The sequence below is a fragment of the Ammospiza nelsoni genome, chromosome 12 (assembly GCF_027579445.1).
Source record: "Ammospiza nelsoni isolate bAmmNel1 chromosome 12, bAmmNel1.pri, whole genome shotgun sequence".
NCBI lineage: Eukaryota > Metazoa > Chordata > Aves > Passeriformes > Passerellidae > Ammospiza > Ammospiza nelsoni.
The window spans coordinates 13,987,593-14,008,779 of record NC_080644.1 but is presented as its reverse complement, the minus strand read 5'-3'; the positions used below and the strand labels follow the sequence as shown (position 1 = coordinate 14,008,779).

Here is a 21,187-nt window from a genome sequence, read left to right as displayed (position 1 = left end):
CAGAACAGGAGGTGTAGCACCACTCTATTTGATCCTAAATACTTCAGAGATGTCACCATGCTTGGTGTGGTGACAATGCAAAGGGAGCTCTAGGTAGCTACATGGCAAATACTGAACCAAGACATTCCTCAACAGTCACCCATGTAATTTCTTTGGCAGTTTGGTAACAGCTCTGGATTCAGCCAATACTCCATTTAGATGCATGGGAAAATGCAAACCCAGCAGAAGAAATAAAGAGCTTTTCTAAAGGTCTGGATTTCTAAATATAAACCAAGAGTCCCTCTGACATCAGAGGTGTAAAGTAACAGAAAGGGCCTATGAAAACATGACATTCAGGAAAGAATAACCATGGGTTGGTTTTCCAAGTAATATTGATGGGTTGACTTTTTAAAGCATGATTTTAGCACTGCATTGGAAGGCACTGCAGTGTTTCTAAAGGAACATTATCTTATAAACAAGCTTCCAACAGCAGAGGCTAAACATGAGAGCCTGAATTCCTCTCTTTTTGAGTGGGGTCAGGAGGAACATTCTATTCACAGACAAGAAGAAGTAGGGGCCAGAGATTCAGAGAACCCACCAGAATGAGTAACACAACAACGTGCCCTGACAAGCACTTATTTAAATCTGTAAAAGTTGTGATGCAAAAAGCATGGAAAAATTGACCAGAACATGCTGGGCAATGGCAACAGTAAGAGAAGGAGACAAAGTTTATCAAAATAGGGAAAATTATCAACTTCTCTGGCTCCAGAAGACAATCTAAATCAGTTGAAAATAGGCTGCTGAAATAAGAAGGAAGAAGTATCTGAGAAAGTTGTGCAGACTGCTCTGCCAGGGGCAGCAGGAGCAGATGGTGATCAGAATCTCCTGGCTGGCTGCTGGCCACCAGATCAGGAGGATTTCTACCCCCTGAGGCAAATGGTCCAGCAGGAAAGAGGAGAACTGGAGCCTTCACACAGGGGTAGGATGTCCTTGGCCTTGTCAAAGGTAGCAGAAGCACTTCTGCTCCCAATTTACCGAGGTCAAACTGCCTGAAGAAAGAGATCCCAGAGAAGAGCAATAAAAGCAAAGCATGGCATGGCAGGATGCTGGTCACTGATCTCACCACAGGCAAAGCCTACAGCATTTCCCAATAAGCCAGGCAGTGAGCAGCCCTGTCACAGGCTTCTCTGTGTCCTGGAATATCAAACCAGAGCTCTGATTTGTGGTCCAGAATGACAGTGCTGCCAGGAACACAGAGGAGCCAGGCTCATAAACCCTAGAAAAATTAACCTCTTGTGCTAACCTCCACACCTGAATTTTCCCTGCTGACACAATGAGGGCAGAGGGATTTGGTTCTTTCCTGCTTGCTCAGGATATTGCTGTCAAACTGTCCACCATATCTCACATATAAGAGTATTTCACTTCTCAGCAAATCTCCCCATAACATCAGCTCAAAGTGCAGCAACTCTTGGCTACCTTCAAAAGAAGACAATGTAGCTTTGATCTTAGAAACTTATGCCTATCCTATACCAGTTTCATCTCTGTCTTAGCTCTCTTGTTGACTTTTATAATTAATATTGAATTTGATGCTGTTTATTAATCACAGGAGGCACTGTCCCATCAATGAGAAATCAAGATGAAAATAGTGTGTTCTCTGCAGATTCATCTTAACTCTTTCTGGTTTTCCCAGATACTTACAAACAGTCTGGTTTTTAACACTTATTGCACTAGTTTTCAAAACACCTATATGAATTATTAGCTCATCGATTCATTTTTTCCCACAAGGAACAGTAGGAAATAAATAAACTGCAGATTTCAAGGGTCATCCTTACTTTGTTCCACTGATTTCATTAACTGATTATAATTTCAATGGTTCTGCTCATTTATTCACTCTTTAGTGTAATGAGCTGCCCCATCTTTCACTATATTGAGGAGTCAGGAAATTAAAAGGAGAGAAGGGAAAAAGGAGGAGGCAAGGAAACAAGGGGCCTTAAGTGCAGCTATTTCAGTACAAACTTCCTTTCAGCCTTTGGACAGCTGAACCCAAGTCTATGGACTTCAGTTCCCTGAAAGATCTGGCACTTAGAAAATTACTGTACTCCCCTGTGCATCCTCTGACCTTTTTAAGTATGTAATGCTAGATGAAAACCTGATTTTTTTGGCTACTATTTTCACAAACGAAAAAGGGAAAAAAACTTCACGTTTAAGGTGTTAAATATTTTTACATGCAGCCAAGCTGGCATTCACCACCCTGCACGTACCTTTCAGAACTGAAAGAATAAATGCCAGTGCTATAATTTGTTAAATGCTTCTCATCACCACAAATTCTCCCAATTTAAATGACTTTTACATAAATTTAAACCTTTCCTAAAACACCCAAGTAGGATTTTTCCACATAGCCTGAGTAAGGCTTTTAGAAAACTCATGGCAAAGATCATTCCACTAGTGAGGGATTTTGAGATGTAAGAGATGTCAGCTTCTCTATAGGACTTACTGTTCTTCAGCAGAAAACAGCTTAAATTCAGTCATCAGTAAAATGAATATAACCTCTATTATCAGCCATGGATAGAAGGCTGTACTTTTTCTCACATTAAGTTGTATATAACTCCATTTCCTGAAAATAACTGTATTACTATTATGTCTTTCACTTACCAGACATGAAGCTGGGCTACTAGAAACCATGAATTCAAAGTATCAGGCATTTGGCATCCTTGATCGAAGGGGGGGAAAAAAAAACACAAAACCAAAACAAAACATTAAAATTAATTTAATCCCATTTTGTGCTTAACAGAAAATCACTGCACCAAAATCTAAAAGCACTTTAGTAATTTTTTTTCAGCAATAACAGTACATACATACTGCAAACACCATTTACTGTCATGTTTGTGCTTAAATTCTAGAACATACAGCCACAGGACGCTGTGGATTCTGAAAGATTTCAGGTGTTTAGAATCCACTTGAGTAACTTTTACAGAGGGGGGAAATTCCACAATGGAGAATGAGTCAAACATGTGGCTTCTAGCCTGGAGAGTCTCAAAGCAGCAGTGACTAACACAGAGGAATCAATGGATGCTTTGCTCCATTCTTACACTCTTCCCTCCCATGTGCTGCTGTCTCCTGCCAGGCACAGAGTTCTGTGTTACCTGAGTCTGCTCCCACTCCCCTGGCTGGATTCACTCCATGGCTGCACAGCCCACAGCACTCTGAGTGCTCCAGCCAGGCTACATCAGGATTAAACCCATCAAACAACCACAGAAAATCTGCTTCCAGATTCAGCTCTACTCCCACAGCCACTGCTTTCCCAGAGATGGTTTGTCCATATGTGTGTTCACAGGATGGATTTTCATGTGCTGTTAGGATGCCAGGTTGGAGATTTAGGCAACGTGGCACAAAAACCATATTCCTCTTTCTCATGCTTGAAAAAAAAAATGAACCTGTGGGTTCTGTGTATGCCAAATCCTTTAGTTCCTGTCAATCTCAAACCTTCCTCCCAGGCACACTTCTGCATCTGTTTCCTGGAGAAGGTTTTAAGGCAAGTCCCTAATGAGAAGGATCTGAGGCAGCCACCTTGGCCTACCCAGCACTTGGTGTTCCCTTCTGAGCTGTTCAAACCTAGCTGGAAGAAGGCCAGAGAGCCTTCAGAAAGTGACTCTACAGTCAGATATGCCCTAGGGAAGTCAACCTCATCTTTTCTGTGCTAAATAGATTCCTTCCTGGCTCCTATGCTTCTTTGCTGTCAAGTATTACAAAGGAGATTCACCCAGATCATGAAGCAATGCTTTCACAGCCTTTTTCTTTTTACATGCCAGCTCTGGTCAGAAGAACCAAACAGATCACCACTATTCCTCCCTCCCCAGAGAGATGACTCCATCAGGCCTAGGAGGTGCCAAGGTTCAGCACCACTGCCCATACATCACCTCTAAGACAGTACAAAGACACAAACAGTCCATGTTTGGAGATTAAACACAGGTCTCCCTCACCCTTCTACCCTTCTGGCTCTCTCATTCCTATTAGAAATAATTCCTGTGCCTAGAAATGACTACTCTGACCTAAAGCCACGCCAAGGCATCTCTAACTAGGGCAGCAGCACACAATGCCTGCATTAACCAAACCATCTCAGTAAATGCAGGTTCCACAGGCAAGAGGCAAACACTCAGTTCAGACAGAGGTTTCTCCAGTAGGAGCTCCCATGGATCAGTCCCCACCACAGAAATCACTCTGCAGTGGAAAGCAAAGCTCACACCTCCACTCCTGGAAACACAGAAAGTTTTTAAAGACCTATTCAGTACCCAGGAGGCAAGAATTTTTTCTCTAATTTTCCAAGAGTTGCAATTCTATTTTTATAAATCATTTTTAACTTCTATATTTTGACTGTCTGCATGGTAAATTTAAAGGAAGGGTGGCTCCTTTAAGCAAAAGCAAGAACTTTTTCATGATGGATCATCTTTGCCACTACCACAACTTTAGAAGGACACAATGGGGTAACATCCACACATCCTGCACAAGAACAGGAGTGTTGTGCTCCCCTGAGTGTGGCAGGCAGCAGCAGGAGCCTGGAAGGCACCGAGTGGTGCCTATTAAGGGAGACATTAGAATTAAGAGTCCTGTAACCTCCAGCCTTTTTTGAGCTGCACTGAGCCCCACTAGGAGCCATACAAAAGCCTGATTTGGTGGGACAAGCTCTCTACTGCTGCAGCTGCCTGACTCTAGAGAATTAACAGCATTAATAGTTCAAGTTCAATTCAAGGTAACCCTACAGTCCACATTCATCAGCCAAACTCCAGTTCAGCTCTGAGTATTACCTGCCTGATGCTAAAAGTTCTTTTGACCTTTCAAGTCTGAGGTCAGGCATGAAACTCTCTCCTCACAGGCTGCCTCTTCTGTTGCATGGGAACTACCCAAGCTCTGTGCCAAACCTGGCACCAGCAACTTTGCTATTCCCTCTGCTGCTTCTCTCTTCTCCTTTAAACAAGAAACAGCTGACATCCTAAAATAGCTCCACTTTCCCCATAAGTAGCACAGTACAGACATTTGGGATATGGGCTCTAAAGCAGAGTTCCCAAAGTTTTGTCCATCAGTGATCCAATATTGAAAGACAAAGGGATGGCAAGCATAATAAAATTAGCTGCAGTTTTATACTCAAGAGTCTCAATTAAAACACCTTCTTTATATCCTACAGCAGCCTCATGACTTGCATAGCCACAGTCTGTATTTTGGGAACTGCTGTTCCAAGACATATTCAGACACAGGCAGTTCACAGGGCTCTCATACTGTGGCACAAAAAGTCTCAGAAATTCCACTGGGCACCAGCAGGAATGCAGTGAGATAGAAGAGAGCCCATAGACATGAAAATGGACACTGTCCTAGCCCTCCACTACACCATTCACTCTTTACACTGTCACCTCTGTAAGAGAGCGACCCTACAAACTCCCCACAGCATTCCAAGTTCCACTGTGACTTCAGAAGGTCCCAGTGCTGTTGTTCCTTATGCCACAACAGAACCACACCACAAAAGCACACCCAGAAAACACTGAGAAGGGCTCTGTGCAGAACTGTTCTGCTCACTCAGGTTAAGGAGCCCATGAGTGGTTTCACACATGAAGGGCTGCAGGTTTCCCAGGTCAGCTCTGCAGGTGAACAGGGCTCACACACGGCCAGGAAGGAGCTAATAAGCTCTCCAGAGAGCAAAGCTGACTCTGAGTAGTTCACCTGGTATCAACACCCTCCTGCTGGAGCCAGAAGGGCAGCAGAGCACAAACACAGCCCAGGTGAGCACATGGCTCAGACAGCACCACCCTGCCCTGGGGCTCCCGTGGGCATTGGGAGGGGAGCAGCACCCATGGAGCACAGGCTGGGGCACTGCTCTGCTGCAGCAGCACACACAGGTCACAGGTACCTGCCTCTCCTCCCACCAGCCCTCCAGGCTGCTCCTTCAGCAGTGAGCAATGGGCTTAAGCAATGTCCATCTTTAAAACCAGCTCCCGACTGACACAGTTTGATGCAGACATAGTAAACTCAAGTGAAAGTTGGGTATCCTGCTCCATGCCATGTTCTCCTCTCAGTTATGCACTCCCTAGCACCTGCTTTGTGCCACAGCTGCTCTCCACCAGACCCTTCCATGTGCCACTTAGCTCACCAACACAGCAAACCAGGAGTTCAGTAAACTGAGCTGTTCTCCTTCTCACCAAGGACATACCTGTGCAGTCCAGAACAGGGAAAGATGTGAGACTTTCCCCTTTGGCTGCTACTTCAACTCAGCTGCCCATGGAACCACAGCCTAAAGCTTCTCCATGGCAAAATCCTGTTTAAAGCTTCCCACCCATCCCACATTGCTTGTTTTAGGGGAGCTACTTTTTAACATGGATCACAAGCCTGTTAAATTTTTGAGCTTATCTCCCAAAAGAGTTTAATTTCTATGTGACAGAAGTAAAAGAAACTTCTTTTACCTGTTGTGGTATGAAAACAATGATTTCTTTGGAACCACAAGCACTGACCCCCCACAGCACAGGTGATCCTATACTACCAACAGGTGCATCATGCACTCCATCAATCTCAGAAAATTACCTTGTTCCTTAGGCAACAACTGTCTCAAGTCCATACAAACATATCCTACTCTTTAAATACATGCTTTCTTTTTAAAACAGTAAGACAACATCAAAAGCACAACTGAAGCTATTTTACTCTGTACTGAACCTGAAAATTTGTGCCAGAATTTTTTCCACAAACAAGTCTAGAAATTCCTTTAAATTTTAAGCTAGGGCAACATTTATAGATCTTTGTACAATTAAACAGGGATAGTGAAACACCAGTTAAAGACAGCAAAGCCCTTGTCTGAGAGGTAAATACCACAAACAGAGCAGACCCTATCTGAGCAAGCCTGGGAGGGCACTCAGCTGGGAGAGGGTGTGCACAGGCAAAATGAGGTTCCTAAGTTTTGATCACTAGTAATGAATCCTGCTCACAGAGTTCTCTCACTCCTGCAACCACTGAAACCACATCAGAGGTTTGGAAAATCTTCTGAAAAACACTTGAAAATTTTGCAGTAGCAACACCATGTAACAAACCACCCTCACTATGCTCTGCACTGCATGAAGGTGTTCCTTCAGCTGGTCTCTCATGAGGCAGCAGCCCCAACCTGTGCTGTAAGGAAGCATCTGGCAGCTCAGGAATCCAGGCAAGATCCAGCTAATGGGTTTACTACCAGCTAAATCACACTGACACAAGAAATAATTCACCTAAGCAAAAAATACTACTGCAGCTTACATAATTGCCAAAGAACATCTTCCCTCTTCACCAGCCAGGTTTGAAACTATTCAAAGCTGCAACAGATTTTTTAGCTGATAGTTAAAAACCACTGTGTACAACATCAAAAAAAATCATCCCAATCCAAGCCACTAATATACCTATATACTTATAGAAGGGACTTGTTCTGCCTATGTTCTAGTTATATATATATATATATATATATATATATATATGTATATGTATATACGTGTATATGTATATATGTATATATCTACATATAGAGAGTGTTCTAGTCATACTCTCTACCCAGTCAAGAGATGTGTCCTGATTTAATGCTGTCAGGGTCAGTAAAAAATGTAGAAAGTCTCTTAATTTGTACCCAAACCTCCCCCAGCCATGACAGAGACAGGTGATCCCTGTGACCTAACTGACCTTGCATCATTAAAAAGTTGTGCATTAGTGCATGGGGGTGATTCCCTTACCTGCATCCCAGTTGTACTGGGGATGGCACAGGGTAGGACACAGAGACCATAAAAAGGGAAGGGATATTTGGATTCTTTGTTTATCCCACCCTGGTAATAAAAAATGGCAATATCCCTTGAAGTCCAGGCTATTCCAAGTTCTTCCCATCCCACTCCTGTTCCTGTTGCCCACTGCAGCAGGGAAAATGTAACAGTGCCAGACTCCAGGGTCTGCCCTGGTACCCCTGGCACTCCAGCGCTCAGGGGAACGCTGCAGTACAGTCCCCTTCCAGCTGACCATGCCCTGCTAAGGTCTGACAAGACTTTGTTGTAGCATTTATTATTACAAACAGACCCAGTGACATGATTCCAGTGTGTGTTCCCTTCCCAGGGCAGCAGGCACACAGCCTCAGGGCAGCACTTACTGTTGAAGAACTCGTCGAAGTCGGTTTTCTCCACGCAGCACGCGTACATGCGCAGCGCCGCCACCTTCAGCTTCTGAACAAAAGGAACAGACAGCACTTGAAACGTTCATCACCGAGCTGGGGAACACTGCTGGCTTTGTCCCTGAACACTGGGAACACTGGTGAACACTGTCCCTTTGTCCCACACTGCCATTTTCTGAAAACACTTCTTTTGAGAATCACCATTGCTTGAGATTTTCAGGGGCACATTAAACTGTTAGATCTGCCAGTAATGGCATGAGTATAATTCATTTTGCCTTGAAGGAAACAAAATTATTAAATGTCTTCCTGAATATCCTTCCAAATCCAGTGTGTTAAAATACTTGATATAATTACAGAAAATATAAATTAAATGGTTTTCCTTACAGAGTCTCTGAAGATCCCAATTCACAACTCCTGGTTTCCTCCAACAAATTTAAGTGATGCATACCACTAAGAGTGTTCTGTGTAATTTAAGTTTAAAATATTAAAGTCACATACCAGTCATGTCCTAAAAATAGCTTTTTTTTTCCTAGAAAAGTGACATTTGACTGATTATGAGAGTGAGAAAGGAATCACAAATGAACAACATGAGGTATTCCTGCATGCTTTGGCATTTCTCATTTTGTTCCCAGCCTGCCACTGCACCCAAAACACCTCCAGTGCATCATCCAGAACACTGACACACGTGCTGAAGCTTCAAAGAGCGCAATAACTAATAGCAAAAATCTTAAAGAGAAATGGCATTGGGTTTGGATTGCTCTGGTTTGGTTTTCTGTTTTTTCTAGTGACATATACCAGTGATCATCTCAGTGCTCACCACACTGCAGGGATGAGCACCCTGCCTGCTAAATGGCAGTTCAAATCACCAAGTAATTATTTGTGTCTCTTTCAACCAAAAGGAAAATAAAGAAGTTGCAACTGATTGCTGAGGAAACACAGGAGCTCATTATTTTTCTTATTCAGTAATCTCAGGCTTCTGTCAAAAATCAAAGATATAGCTAAACTTCTTGAAGTAAAATGATTTGCATTGCTTACAGGAGTTCTGAAAGTTTCCCTTTTAAAAGAAACACTGCCTGGCCTGTGAGCAGAGATCTCCCTGGTGAGAGTCACTGCCCCAGAGCAGGCATTACTAGACATTAAAAACATATTGTAAAAAACAGTCCCCACAATCCAGTCCTTAAATAATGCAGGTAACAAAGGAGAAACTGATGAAATTTAATCATGGAAGTTTTAGGGTGTAGAAGAAGCGTGGGGGAAGGGAGAATAACACAGAAAAAAGCAAGAGAAATTTTAAGAAACTTCCCAATGATCTCCTAGAGAGCACAAGCAAGGCCAAAAATGAACTCAGGTCTCTTGGGCCCTAACCACAAAATAACTCTCTCCCAACCCAGGATCCCCAGCCAAAAGCAGGCAGTAAAGAGCAGCAATTAAGGAGAACTCTGAAATCAACACTTAGAGCTAACAAGAATCTTTATTACAACAATATGTACACAAGCACATGGGAGAGAAACTACACTCTCAAGAGGTTTAGCATCACCTGATTAAAGCAACTGATTTTAACCAAAATAACTAAGCCTGTTACAAGTCATTTATCTTTGCTTTACACTTTCTGAGGAGCAGCATGCAATCAGCAACAGTTTCAGGTCAGTCTCTGAAGAGGTGCACTCTGCCTTGCAGCTATTCAAAGCACCTTAAAACTTCCATTATTTTTAATCTTTTTATTCAAATAACTGTTTTTCATTTCAACACAATTGAGCTCAGTCCTTCTTTCAAGCTGCCTTCTCCTCTCATTCTTTTGCACTCTTCCTTAGTTCAGAGAAAAACAATTATGAATTTCATCTTTTTTCTTCCACATAAGGAACCAAAAGCATCTCTCACAGAGCTGCTCTCACTTAGTCAATGTTAGCAACTGTTTTATGAAAGGGCTATTTAAAAAGAAAAGGAGAAAGAGCAGGACCTGTTTGTGACTCTGCCCCAGTCAGCTACCACTGAACAGTGATTTGAGCAGCAACCACACCATATCTCAGCACTGCCTGCTCAGCAGACCCTCCTGGTAAGGCTCTTACTCTGTTCTTTGGTGCACAAATGAAGTGAAAATCAGATATCTGAAGACATTCAAGAAGGATTTAGACTCTACCCAATACAGCACTGTTGCATATGTCAATGATGGCAATACATAATGGAGGTTCAAGATCTGGATTATTAATTCCTTACACCAGAAAACAGAAATTTACATTAAAACTTATCTATTAAGTACTGCTCCTATCATAAGAAAATAATGTGGAGTGGTTTTGGTCTGCTTTTTAGAACTATGAAACAAACAAAAGAATTATTAAATTACTGCTTTACCCATCTGCTGTACTTGAGTGGTCCCGTGAACCCGAAGGCTTCCATTATCCTTGTAAAAGCACCCACTTTTTCTTCAGATGACAGGAAGGAATCTTTTGCAGAAAGATGCTGTAAAATTGAAATAGCACATACTTCAGTCTCAGCACCTAAATCTAACACATTTTAGATAGCAAAGTTACAAATTTACCACAGAATTTTAGGGCTTTATTGCCTGTTTTCTTTGTTCAACTGTTTTTTAAACAAAAAACACTGTTTAGGTCTCCTCTGAAAACATTCCACTGGTTTTCATATGTGCCATTCCTCTGTGTATGAATACAAAAATTGCATAACCATGGTGATAACAACATCCCATTGGAAGCTCAAATATTTAATATTTACAGAAACTTGCTTTCCAAAATATGCCTTCTATCCTAGACTCCCATATTCATTCTAGGTGTCTTTACATGGGCTTAAGTCTTTTGCAGATAAAATGAGCAAACAAATCACAGAAACAGAGTAAATAAATAAAGCTAACCTTTCACATTCCCTTTCTTCCTCTCACAGGCATTGTACAGTAATTATGCATTACACAAAGCAATCAGCTCTGTTTTAAAACCAATGAAGATACATGAACCCACCATTTTACCAAAGAGCTCCCCCAGACTCTTACTCTCCTAGTTGATCTACAGAGTACTTGCAGAAAATCCAGATCAGCAAAGTACTTAGTGAGCAATGATTTGCAGTGTCTGCAAACATGAAGATAAACGTTCTTTTCCAGACTCACTACACACCTTAAACACCCCTGGGCTGGTGCTGTGGCTTTAGCCCAGTGGACAGGTGGGGACAGGGGAGAGAATTGGGAGGGTAAAAGTGAGAAAATTGAGATAAGGGCAGTAAAACAAAAGCCAGAGACACAGCAAGGCCAAAGGAGGAATTCATCCCCCACTTCCCCAGGGCAGGCAGGTGCTAAGCCACCCCCAGGGCAGCTGGGCTCCATCAGAGTAACATCACACCAATGTCCCCCCCTTCCTCCTTCTGCCCAAACTTTAGATGTGAGAATGATGCTGGATGGTCTGGGCTGTCCCTGGGGTCAGCTGGGATCAGCTGTCCCCACTGTGTCCCCACTGTGTCCCTGCAATTCCTTGTGCACCCCCAGCTGCTCCACTGGTGGGGAGAGGAGCAGGAAAGGCCTCAGCCTTGCGTCAGCCCTGCTCAGTAACTCAAACATGCCTGGAAAATCAGGCCTGTGTCCAGCACAAATCCAAACCACAGCCACACCAGCTACCAGGAAGAAAATTTACTCTCCCCCAGCCCAAAGCAGCACAAATGGTAAGAAAACTTTATGGCATTCAGCCCCAGCAGCACCATCAGCCAGCTGTAATCACCACTGGTACTCCAGCAAATCATTTCCATGAATTAAGTATGCAGTACAGACTTTTTGCTATCAACAAATTACTTTTAACCTATCTATTGCACATGAACCTCCTAGGTATGATTTGAGGAAATACAGCTGAGAGCCATTATAACCTGTGAGAGTAATGAGAGCAGGATGCCAGCTCCAGCAAGGACCAGGAGCAGACTCTTGGGGATGCCACAAAAGCAGAGAAATACAGCACACACCTCCCCAGCCTTCTGGGATGTACCTGCCCAGCTTCTGACAGACATTCCTGCACAAGAAAATGTATCTATTCGTTTTTTTTTGTCAGCTCCAACTGGCTACACCTTCAGTATCCCAGTGGCATTTGAAATTACTTAACCTCAGTAACACAAAGTCGTGGTATGTTTGGTTTCACAGTTTAATCATGTTAAAAAAAAAAAAATCCCTTGTGCCTTTTTAAAATCCAACCTTGTAATTTGGACTAGATGACCTTTAAAAGTCCCTTCCAACCCAAAGTATTCTATGATCCTTGGATGTTCCCAATTTTCCCATAAGAACCTGCAAACAACCACTTCCTATCCCACTTTTCAGTAACTTTTATTACTTTTATAGGCCAGTATCATACATGCATTCCTTAGTTTAGAAGGGTCCTAAAACAGGCTGAAAGAGGCTGAAACAGGCTATTCTCATACTGAAAGCTTTTCCCCTTTCTGATAATTCTCTATAGACTTCTTAGCACTAATATGGTAGTGTTTGAAAAGGCATGAATGGTAAGTAAATGCATACAGATTAAAATACAGATCCATACTCTGCACAAGGTGCTATCATTAATTAAAAACTAGCTGTAAAGGTGACAAACTTATAGCTCTCAGACAGAGTCCATCCCTGTGTATATCCACACACCAGCCTGAGTATTTGAGATAAAATACCCTGCACTCATGCACTGTCCAAGGATGGCTGCCAGTGCCTTGAATCCTGCCATGCCCAGCATTCAGGTAAATGTGAGAAACACAGCCAGCACCATTTTAACATCTGTCAACCTCCCAGCAGTGTAACACTGCCCAGACCTCCTATGATACTCAGCTCCTCTGAATGCTGGTCATTAACCCTGCTCACCAGGTCCCCAATGTCTGCAGAGGCTCATCCCACCTCTGCCACACGTGATGGACCCAGTGATTCCCTGACATGTACTGGTATTTAAACCAGTTTTTATTTAAACCTCCTCTTCAGGATTATGCAGTGCAATACTCCCTGCTACTCTACAAATGGCTCCTAACCTTCCATCCTAACTCCAAAATCCCCCTCCCCCTCCAGCCAGGCAATGGTAGGAACTGCTGAAGGCAGAGCTTGTGTCCAATAACCACTGCCACATTCACTAAATCATTCATCTCCTCCACAGGAATTCAAATCACACTGAACCTCTAATGAACCCAGGCAGAATTTCACTACATGCCTCTTATCTATAAATGCACATGAAGTCTCCCTCTGTACAGGTTTTTCGTTATGTAGAGAAAGTTAAAAACCAAAATTGTCTCAATTTGTCTGTTGTTAGCTCATCACTAAAACAAGGGCTAACCAACCAGCAGGTTTCTCTAGGAAATGCCATGTTTCTTGCTTCTTTCTTCTGCAAGGCAGCCTGGACTAGCTCAAGAGATGGTGAAGGGATTTAAGCAGAGAGTGCTTGGTTCAACCTATGGATAGAGGTCTGAAGCTCATCCTGTCAATGCCAGGACTGCAGCCAAATGCAATTAAACAATCCTATAAGTGTCTGCAAAATCAGATCTAGAAAACACTGGGGTGAGGGGGGGAAACTGTGTGGTGCTTAGTTGCCAACTGGGCTAAAACCACAACAAAGAGAAAGAAAAAACTTTAAAAATGTATTTTATACCTCACTCAAAACAAGCTCATGAAGACACTGCAAGGGACATAAGCCTACCTCAGGCTGCCTTTTCTGCTCAATACCTGAAAGGCAGTGCTTAAAGCAAACAACCATTTTAATTTTGACACCAAACATAAACTGAAACATCTGGAGCTCACCATTAATTCCAAACCACTTTCCCACCAGGACTGCATAGTCAAGTTCACATTTCAAAGATGAGTAAGTACTTCTCTATTCAAAATAATGAAGTTGCAGTCCAAAAACCCACCTCAAACCTACAGTGTTGTAAACTGCTTCCTCTCTGGTCATAAATCCTGCCTGGCTTCTTACACCATGGCTATTTTAACTGGGAAGTTTCCCCATCCATCTTTCAGCCCTTGTACCCCTCCCCTTGCCCTTTCCAATACACCAAAACAAATCTTGAGTCCTGCCTTGAAGATTTTCATGGCACTCCTGGTTTGTTTGAGGTACTGTCCTGTCACCCACTGCTCTCCCAGGCCTGCTCTGTAAGTGCTGCCTGTGCAGGGCTCAGAGCAGTGCAGGCAGGATGGGGATTAGGGGCAAGCACCATCTTTGGGAGCCTGGATAACAACTTTAGCTCTGGTCATGATAAATTGCCCAATTCCTTTGTATATGCTTCAAACTCTGTCTGCAAAATGTTTGGTTTATCTTAATAGCTGAAAAATACTGAAAATTTGACTATAAGAAGGAAAAACCCCTAGCTGAGAACTAAATGCAAAGACCAGGCAGGGGCTCTTCCCTTGCACACTTCTGGTTTTACTTCATTTTTTCTATCCATGTCAAAATAACCAATTTAAAATCCTTCTTAGCATGTACCTCTAACTCCACACCAGCAAAATGCACTATTAGCTAGACAACAAACTGGGATTATTGTTTTCATGGAAGTTTTACACATCAGTCCCCAACTCTTTTTCCTTCTGTCATCTCACTTCTCATGCACGTGCTCCATTTTGCCATTTTCTTCACACTGGATTAACAAGATATCAGGATATTTATTAGTTGAGAGATGCTAACACCCTTAGTTTAAGTGGTGAACTGATATTACGGAGTTGATTCATGCCTCAGAAAACTTCTACTCCAGGACAAAAGACGATGCATGTACAAGACACACAGACCACAGATTAACAAAATACTACAAATGAACAAAATACTACAAATAAATTGTTACACAATAATTAGCTGTTACTAATAAACTGCATGACAATTTTCAGTGTTTAGAAGATAGAAAAACTCTCACCACACATTATTCCCAAACCAAAGAATAAGGAAACATTTTGTCACTTCAGGTATGTGTAGAAGGAACATCTGCCCCCAATATCTTGACTTAATTTCTTCCCTGACTGGAAGGAAGCCCTCAGCCTTGTCAATGAACCTTCACCCTGATCACCCAACTGTAACTGCACCTTCCTATGTCAGCCCCTCCTTTGCTGGAAAGGAACAGAATTCCTTCTCTAATCACCAGACCCACTGTTCATATTACACTAAAACATCTTAGAGAAAGGCTGAATCCTCTCCTATGTGTTCTTAGAAGTGTTTTGCCTCCTGTCTCTGTAGAATCCCCAGCCCATGTGTCCTCCAACAATAAAACTTCCCAACTCTTCTCACCTTACTCGTATTGTAAAAGGATCTGTTTTGCTGTGTGATGGCTCCATTGGCTTGAATCAATCCACCACAGAATTTAGAGAGTTGGAAGGTGCCAGCCTTGTGTCTCTAGTAGAAATGATAAAAGAAAAAAAAAAAAAATTAAGAGACCACTGATTTTGCATCAACCACCTGTAGTTTTCTTCCAAGTCAATTAATTCTGGCTAATCCTGAAAAACTCTGCATCACAAATAGCACAAATTTATTACAGCAACTGTTACAAATAAAATGGCTGTCCATCCTTAATGCTCCAGACCACATTTTCCAGTGTTCCATAAATGTACTGATGGAATGGACTGGTAGAACACTGCACTCAAAAGCCACAGCCTCTCTGCTTTGGCTCTCACACTACTTCTAATTATGGGGTTTGTCTCTTAATAAAGAATAATTGTTTTTTCTGACTTAGCAGACAAATAGCTATTTTTATCTACAACTTTATAGCCTGTTCAATTGTTTTTGTGGCCAAGACTTGAGAAAATTGCAGGGTAAATGCTACCACTACAGCCCCTATGACTTCAATCCCAGATCTAGTGCACAACAAAGAAAATTCTCAAGCAGGAGCAAGTGAGCTCCCCAGGAAAGAAGCTGCACACTGAACAGAATATTCTCAGTCTCCCAGCACACCCAGCTTAGCAGCACCTTATTTATCAATTAATTCAGACAGAGTAAATATGCTGTTCAGAGCAGTTATCCCCAGATGTGTACTCAATGTAGAGTAAGCCCAACTTCATTAATAATTTCACAACTGCTCATTTCCACCTCTAGTCCCAACATCACGTGCTATTGGTGCAAACTGGTGCTTTAATAATAGGGTTAGCATTCTATGTCTATTCCCATTTTCTACATATTTTTCACTCCTTTATCATAAGCTGCTATTACTTGATGCTCTAGTTGATTTACTCAGGAAAGACACACTCTGGCACTATGCTGGTGTCCCACAACAGTGAGCCAAACTGCAAAGCTTCCACTGCAACAACACTAAATGTGCTGTGCAAGGTAAACATCCATCATACTGGGAAGTCCAAGGTCACTGTACAGTGGAGATGCCCTATAAAGTGTTCCCTAAAATAAAATGCTGGAAGCAGCATGCAAACATGACTGGCTTGTAATAGCTTGTTTGGAAAAGTAACACCTCCATTTGGACTTCTGCATTTAATCTTCTCATGACAGATCATTTGGATCTATTAAAAGACACACCTGGACATGTAACAAGAGTGGGAGCTCACTCCTGCAGCAGTAGAGAGCTCTAGAGTTGCCTTGGAATTTCCACAATACACAGTGAAGACATCACTTTTGGAAGCGTCTTTATTGAAAAACTCTTACTTTTTCTTGGTAATTTCAGATCATTCAATTTTTCAGACACTTTAACATGCAGTGATGTCTTACCTGGAAAGCACTGCAGAGCACCCACCTCCAGGGGCCTGGGACTGCAGGGCTCTGCAGCAACCCACAGCACCCTGCTGTCCACTGGGTCACTCCAGCCTGGCAGCTCTGCAACAAGGAGAGCAATGAGGGAAAGAAAAGGACACAGATGTGCACAAATAGTGTAACTGCCCCTCTGCTCTCACAGGTTTTATTAATTCATATGACAAAAACAACATGGAGCTGTGTAAGGAGGGCAGGGTTTAGGTTGGGTATCAGGGAAAGGCTCTTCCCCAGAGGGTGCTGGCACTGCCCAGGCTCCCCAGGGAATGGGCACGGCCCCGAGGCTGCCAGAGCTCCAGGAGTGTTGGGACAGCTCTGCCAGGCACAGGGGGGATTGTTGGGGTGTCTGTGCAGGGCTGGGCATGGGACTCAATGATCCTTGTGGGTCCCTTCCAGCTCAGGATATTCCATGATTCTAACAATCCTCAGATTCAACTCCCAACTTGTGCTTGACAAGAGTATAAATTTTGATTATGAAAATATTTTGCCTTCCAGTACAAGTATCCAACCCAAGTCTGATGGCAGAAACAGATGAATGGAAGGAAATGGTGGGCTGTCTACATCATAAAACCACACCACAACTACTCTGTCTATACAATAAATTCAAATGCTTAAGAAGCATTCTTCAATTGACTGAGTAAGCTCTAAAAAGCCCTCATCCAACTGAGCTTTTATGCATCTTTCTCTTACTTTACTCAGGCACAGCTAAGAATTTTCGTATTCCAAAAGTATATTGTCCCCATAAATTTTAGAGAAGATCATTATTTTCTGTCCTGAAAATGTCAGCAATACAAAGAAGAGGTGGAGCTTCTTTTGCCTGCACCTTCTTTGCACCTTTCACCTTCTGCAACATTTAAGTTAGTACAATATTTGCCTCCTTCATACATACACTACATCAACACTGGAAATAATGTATGGAGATGCCATTTTCTAATAAAAATAGCTTCATCTTTGGTTGGTCACAAAGATGATTAAGAGACTGAAGCATGCAATGTATGAGCAGAGAAGACTTCAGGGAAATCTTATCAATCTGTATTAACATCTGGTGGGGTGGGCAGTCAGACTGTCCCTGGGGGTGCTCAGTGAAAGGACAGCCAGAAGAGCAGCAGATCTGCCCAGAGACCAGAGGAGCCAACACAAAGCACCCCGAGTTCCTGTCCCCCTCCTGTGACCTGTCACCACTGTCCCTCAACTGCAGAGCTGCACCTTGAATCCATCAAGGGAACTGATCTGGGGTTTTAAACACTGCCCAGAGAGAGATGCTGTCCCATGCCAAACATGGTGAGCGTTCACTGCTACTACACCTTCTGATCTACTCAGGCTTCTGATCTTTGCACCTAACATCACCATCAGCAAGTGAAGTTATGAAAATGACACATTTCTCTCCAAAAAAACATTTCAGCTGAGTCCCACAAAATACTTCTTGAGACAACCTAGTGTTCTGACCCAAACAGTTTAATAAACACTTAATTGAAAAAGAAGTTTGTTGTTTTTTTTTTTTTTGCGAACAATTACTACAAGATCCAAGGATCTGACACAGTTTTTTTGAGGCTTTTTCTCACTAAATGCCCAGGTTATGGCTTAGAGCTTGAACATACTGAGGTTTGGAACTGCTGAAAAGCACAAATGCAACAAAACTGGACAGAGACATATGAAAACAAAAAAAAAAAAAAAAAAAGCATAAGCACACTTAAAAGTTGAGATGTGATAAACAATCCAGTAATAAAGAAAACAGACACCAGGAGATAGCAGGGAATATGAGGAGCTAAGGAATTTTCTCTAAGCCAGCATCACTCTGCAGAACACAGCCTTCCTTTCAAACTGCAAGTGCTTCTTTTGCTTCCCCCCTGGGCTGAAAGAAAATGTACCAAGCCTAAACTGAACAGGATTACTCAGGAATGGTCTGCAGACAGCTGCCTTGTCAAGACAGAGATGAAAGAATATCACTAGTCTTTTAAATCCTCTTGGCAAACTTTTGGAAATACTTAGGTAGCAGGCAAGCTATTTATCAAGGTATCTTGGGCAAAAGCCAGATTTATCATAATGCCAGTATTAAGGAGCAGAGCTGAAATGTCAGGGCTGTATCATACTGCAGAAACTCAAAGTCAGACAAAAACCGAATTTTCCTTATTTCCAGTAAAAGGAAGACAGAAAGTTTTAAGAGTCGTTTTCATACAATTAGGAAACGACTGAATTCTAATGCAGAAACATGTGCTGAGAAATGCCAGGGATGAGCAGTTCTTGAGCTGAAGCTGAGCATACTTCAGCTCACAAAAATGGCAGATAACTACATCATCTCCTCTCCAAAGAGAAACCTTTCTGGTCTGACTGAAAAATAAAATCAGCTTGCTTTGCCACATGAATGCCAGCAGCAGCTGGCTGAGGAGCTGCCCAGGGACAGGTAAGCCCCGGAGGCAAATTCTTCCCCTTCAGAAGCAGCTTCCATTGCAATCCCTGCCCTGGGGGTGAGGCTCCACAGACAGCTGAGCCCTCCTGGTGCCTCACTGCTCCCCTAGTGCCCTCCCTGCTCCCTTCCTGCCTGGCTCCCCCCTGGCTGACCATTGCTTCTTTAATGCTTTCAAACTGCACAACCTGTTGTCACTGTTCTGCTGCTCCAGTACTTGGATCATGGGGCCAAGAAAAAGGCAGGCAACAGAGCAAGGAGAAAGCACAGAGAAAGGGCAGGGGTGGGAGGAGAAAGCAGGAACTCAAGGTCGCTGCATTTGAACTGCTCTTGAGCAGGTTTGTGCGTGGCTGCTCTCACCCCGAGTTTGGAAAGGACAGGGCTCAGCATGACTGGGGAAACCACACCCTGAGCCATCGGCTCAGAGAACCTGGGGGACTGACTGCATGCGTGGATATTGCCCCTATACTAAAGGCCTTTCCCGTTCCTGGCACATCTGTCCCCACCTAGCAGTGCTGGCCAAGCTGTGTGGTGATGTGAGATCATATCCAGGTACAAAATTCCGTGTTCTAGACAATATGCTAAAGAGAGGAACTCTGCCACAGATGCTTCAAAGGCTAATAGAAAGAAAAAATACACACAAATGGGAAAACAAGGAGTGGAGGCATCGGAAACCCACACTTTCACAGGAACCCAAACACTTCCAATCTGAATCACATAACCACTAGGGCTGGAAAAGCCCTCTAAGGAGATCAAGTCCAACCCTTACTAAACCATGTCACCAAGTGCTATATCCACATGGTGTCTGAATATTTCCAGGGATGGTATCTCCACCACTGCCCAGTGATGGTGCCAGTGCCTGAGCAGTACACAAGAATTGGAATCTTTACACTACCCTTGCTATCAAACAGCTCCAGAGTGAGAAGGGAAGGCCCCATAAGGGCAATGCCCACCCCTCAGGGCACACACTGAGCCCACTGGCAGGCACGTGTCTCCAGTTCCCACCAGGAGCCCAAATCCTTACACAACAGAAACACAGGATCAATTAACTTGGAAAAGACCTCTAAGATCACCGAGTTCAACCTATGACTGCAACACCATCATGTCAACTAGACCATGGCACAGAGTCCCTTAAACACCACCAGGGATGGTGACTCCACCACCTGCCTGGACCGCCCCTTCCAATGCCTGATCACCCTTTCAGTGAAGAAATTCCTCCTGACGTCCCAGCTGAACCTCCTCTGGCACAACTTGAAGCTGTTTCCTCTCATCCTTGTTCCCGAACTCCTCCTGTCTATTCCCTCCTGTCAGGGAGTTTGTGCAGGTGCCCAAACTCAGGCTCAGGTGCCCCCTGAGCCTCCTTTTCTGCAGGCAGAGCCCGCCCAGCTCCCTCAGCCACTCCTGGTGCTCCAGCCCCTTCCCCAGCTCCGTTCCCTTCCCTAAACATGCTCCAGCCCCTCACTAACCCTTCAGCAAACACAAACTCCATAGGAAAAGCTCGCCCGGCTGCTTCACCAGACATCGGGCGCGAGGCCATAGGGCGGGAAGCAGGAGCAGCCCCCGCTGACACCCCTCGGGCTGCAGGGGGAGGCCGCCACAGGGGCGGCACAGGCACAACCCCGGCTCCACACGCCGCTCGCCCCCTCAGCACCACAGCTCTGTCCCCTCCTTCCTCCCCTCCCTCCTCCCTTCGCTCACCAGGGCCCGCGCCAGCGCCGCCATGAGTCCCCGGCGCCGCTTCCGCCGGCGCGGCCCGGCCCCTTCCGCGGGAAGCGCCGGCGGGCGGCGGCGTGAGCCGGGAGGGCGGCCATCGGCAGCCTTCCCCGGCGTGAAACAAATCGATAATGGCACGCTCGAGAGAGTGATTATGTAGTTGTGTTTCCATGGGAAGGAGAGTACCTTTCCCTGTAGAAAGCGCAGGTTATAAACTACCTACGGGAGGTAAAGGTTAAGGAAGCTTCCCATTCTGAAACGCCCTGG

At 43.8% G+C, this 21,187-nt stretch overlaps 1 protein-coding gene across 2 annotated transcripts in view; it reads right to left on the bottom strand.

Annotated features, from left to right (window-relative positions):
* LOC132078767 (ubiquinol-cytochrome-c reductase complex assembly factor 1) overlaps window positions 1-20,936 on the bottom strand; it is a 46,911-nt gene extending 25,975 nt beyond the window's left edge. For both annotated transcript variants that reach the window (XR_009419296.1, XM_059481085.1), the window contains exons 1-6: window positions 20,906-20,936; window positions 16,765-16,869; window positions 15,343-15,447; window positions 10,481-10,588; window positions 8,111-8,183; window positions 2,632-2,689 (exon numbers count right to left, since the gene is read on the bottom strand). Coding sequence is in view for 1 of the 2 variants with exons in the window: in XM_059481085.1 (XP_059337068.1) it covers window positions 2,632-2,689; window positions 8,111-8,183; window positions 10,481-10,588; window positions 15,343-15,447; window positions 16,765-16,869; window positions 20,906-20,929 (473 nt within the window). In the remaining variant the exon portion in view is untranslated. The remainder of the gene's footprint in view (window positions 1-2,631; window positions 2,690-8,110; window positions 8,184-10,480; window positions 10,589-15,342; window positions 15,448-16,764; window positions 16,870-20,905) is intronic.
* Between the last annotated feature and the right edge of the window lie 251 nt (window positions 20,937-21,187).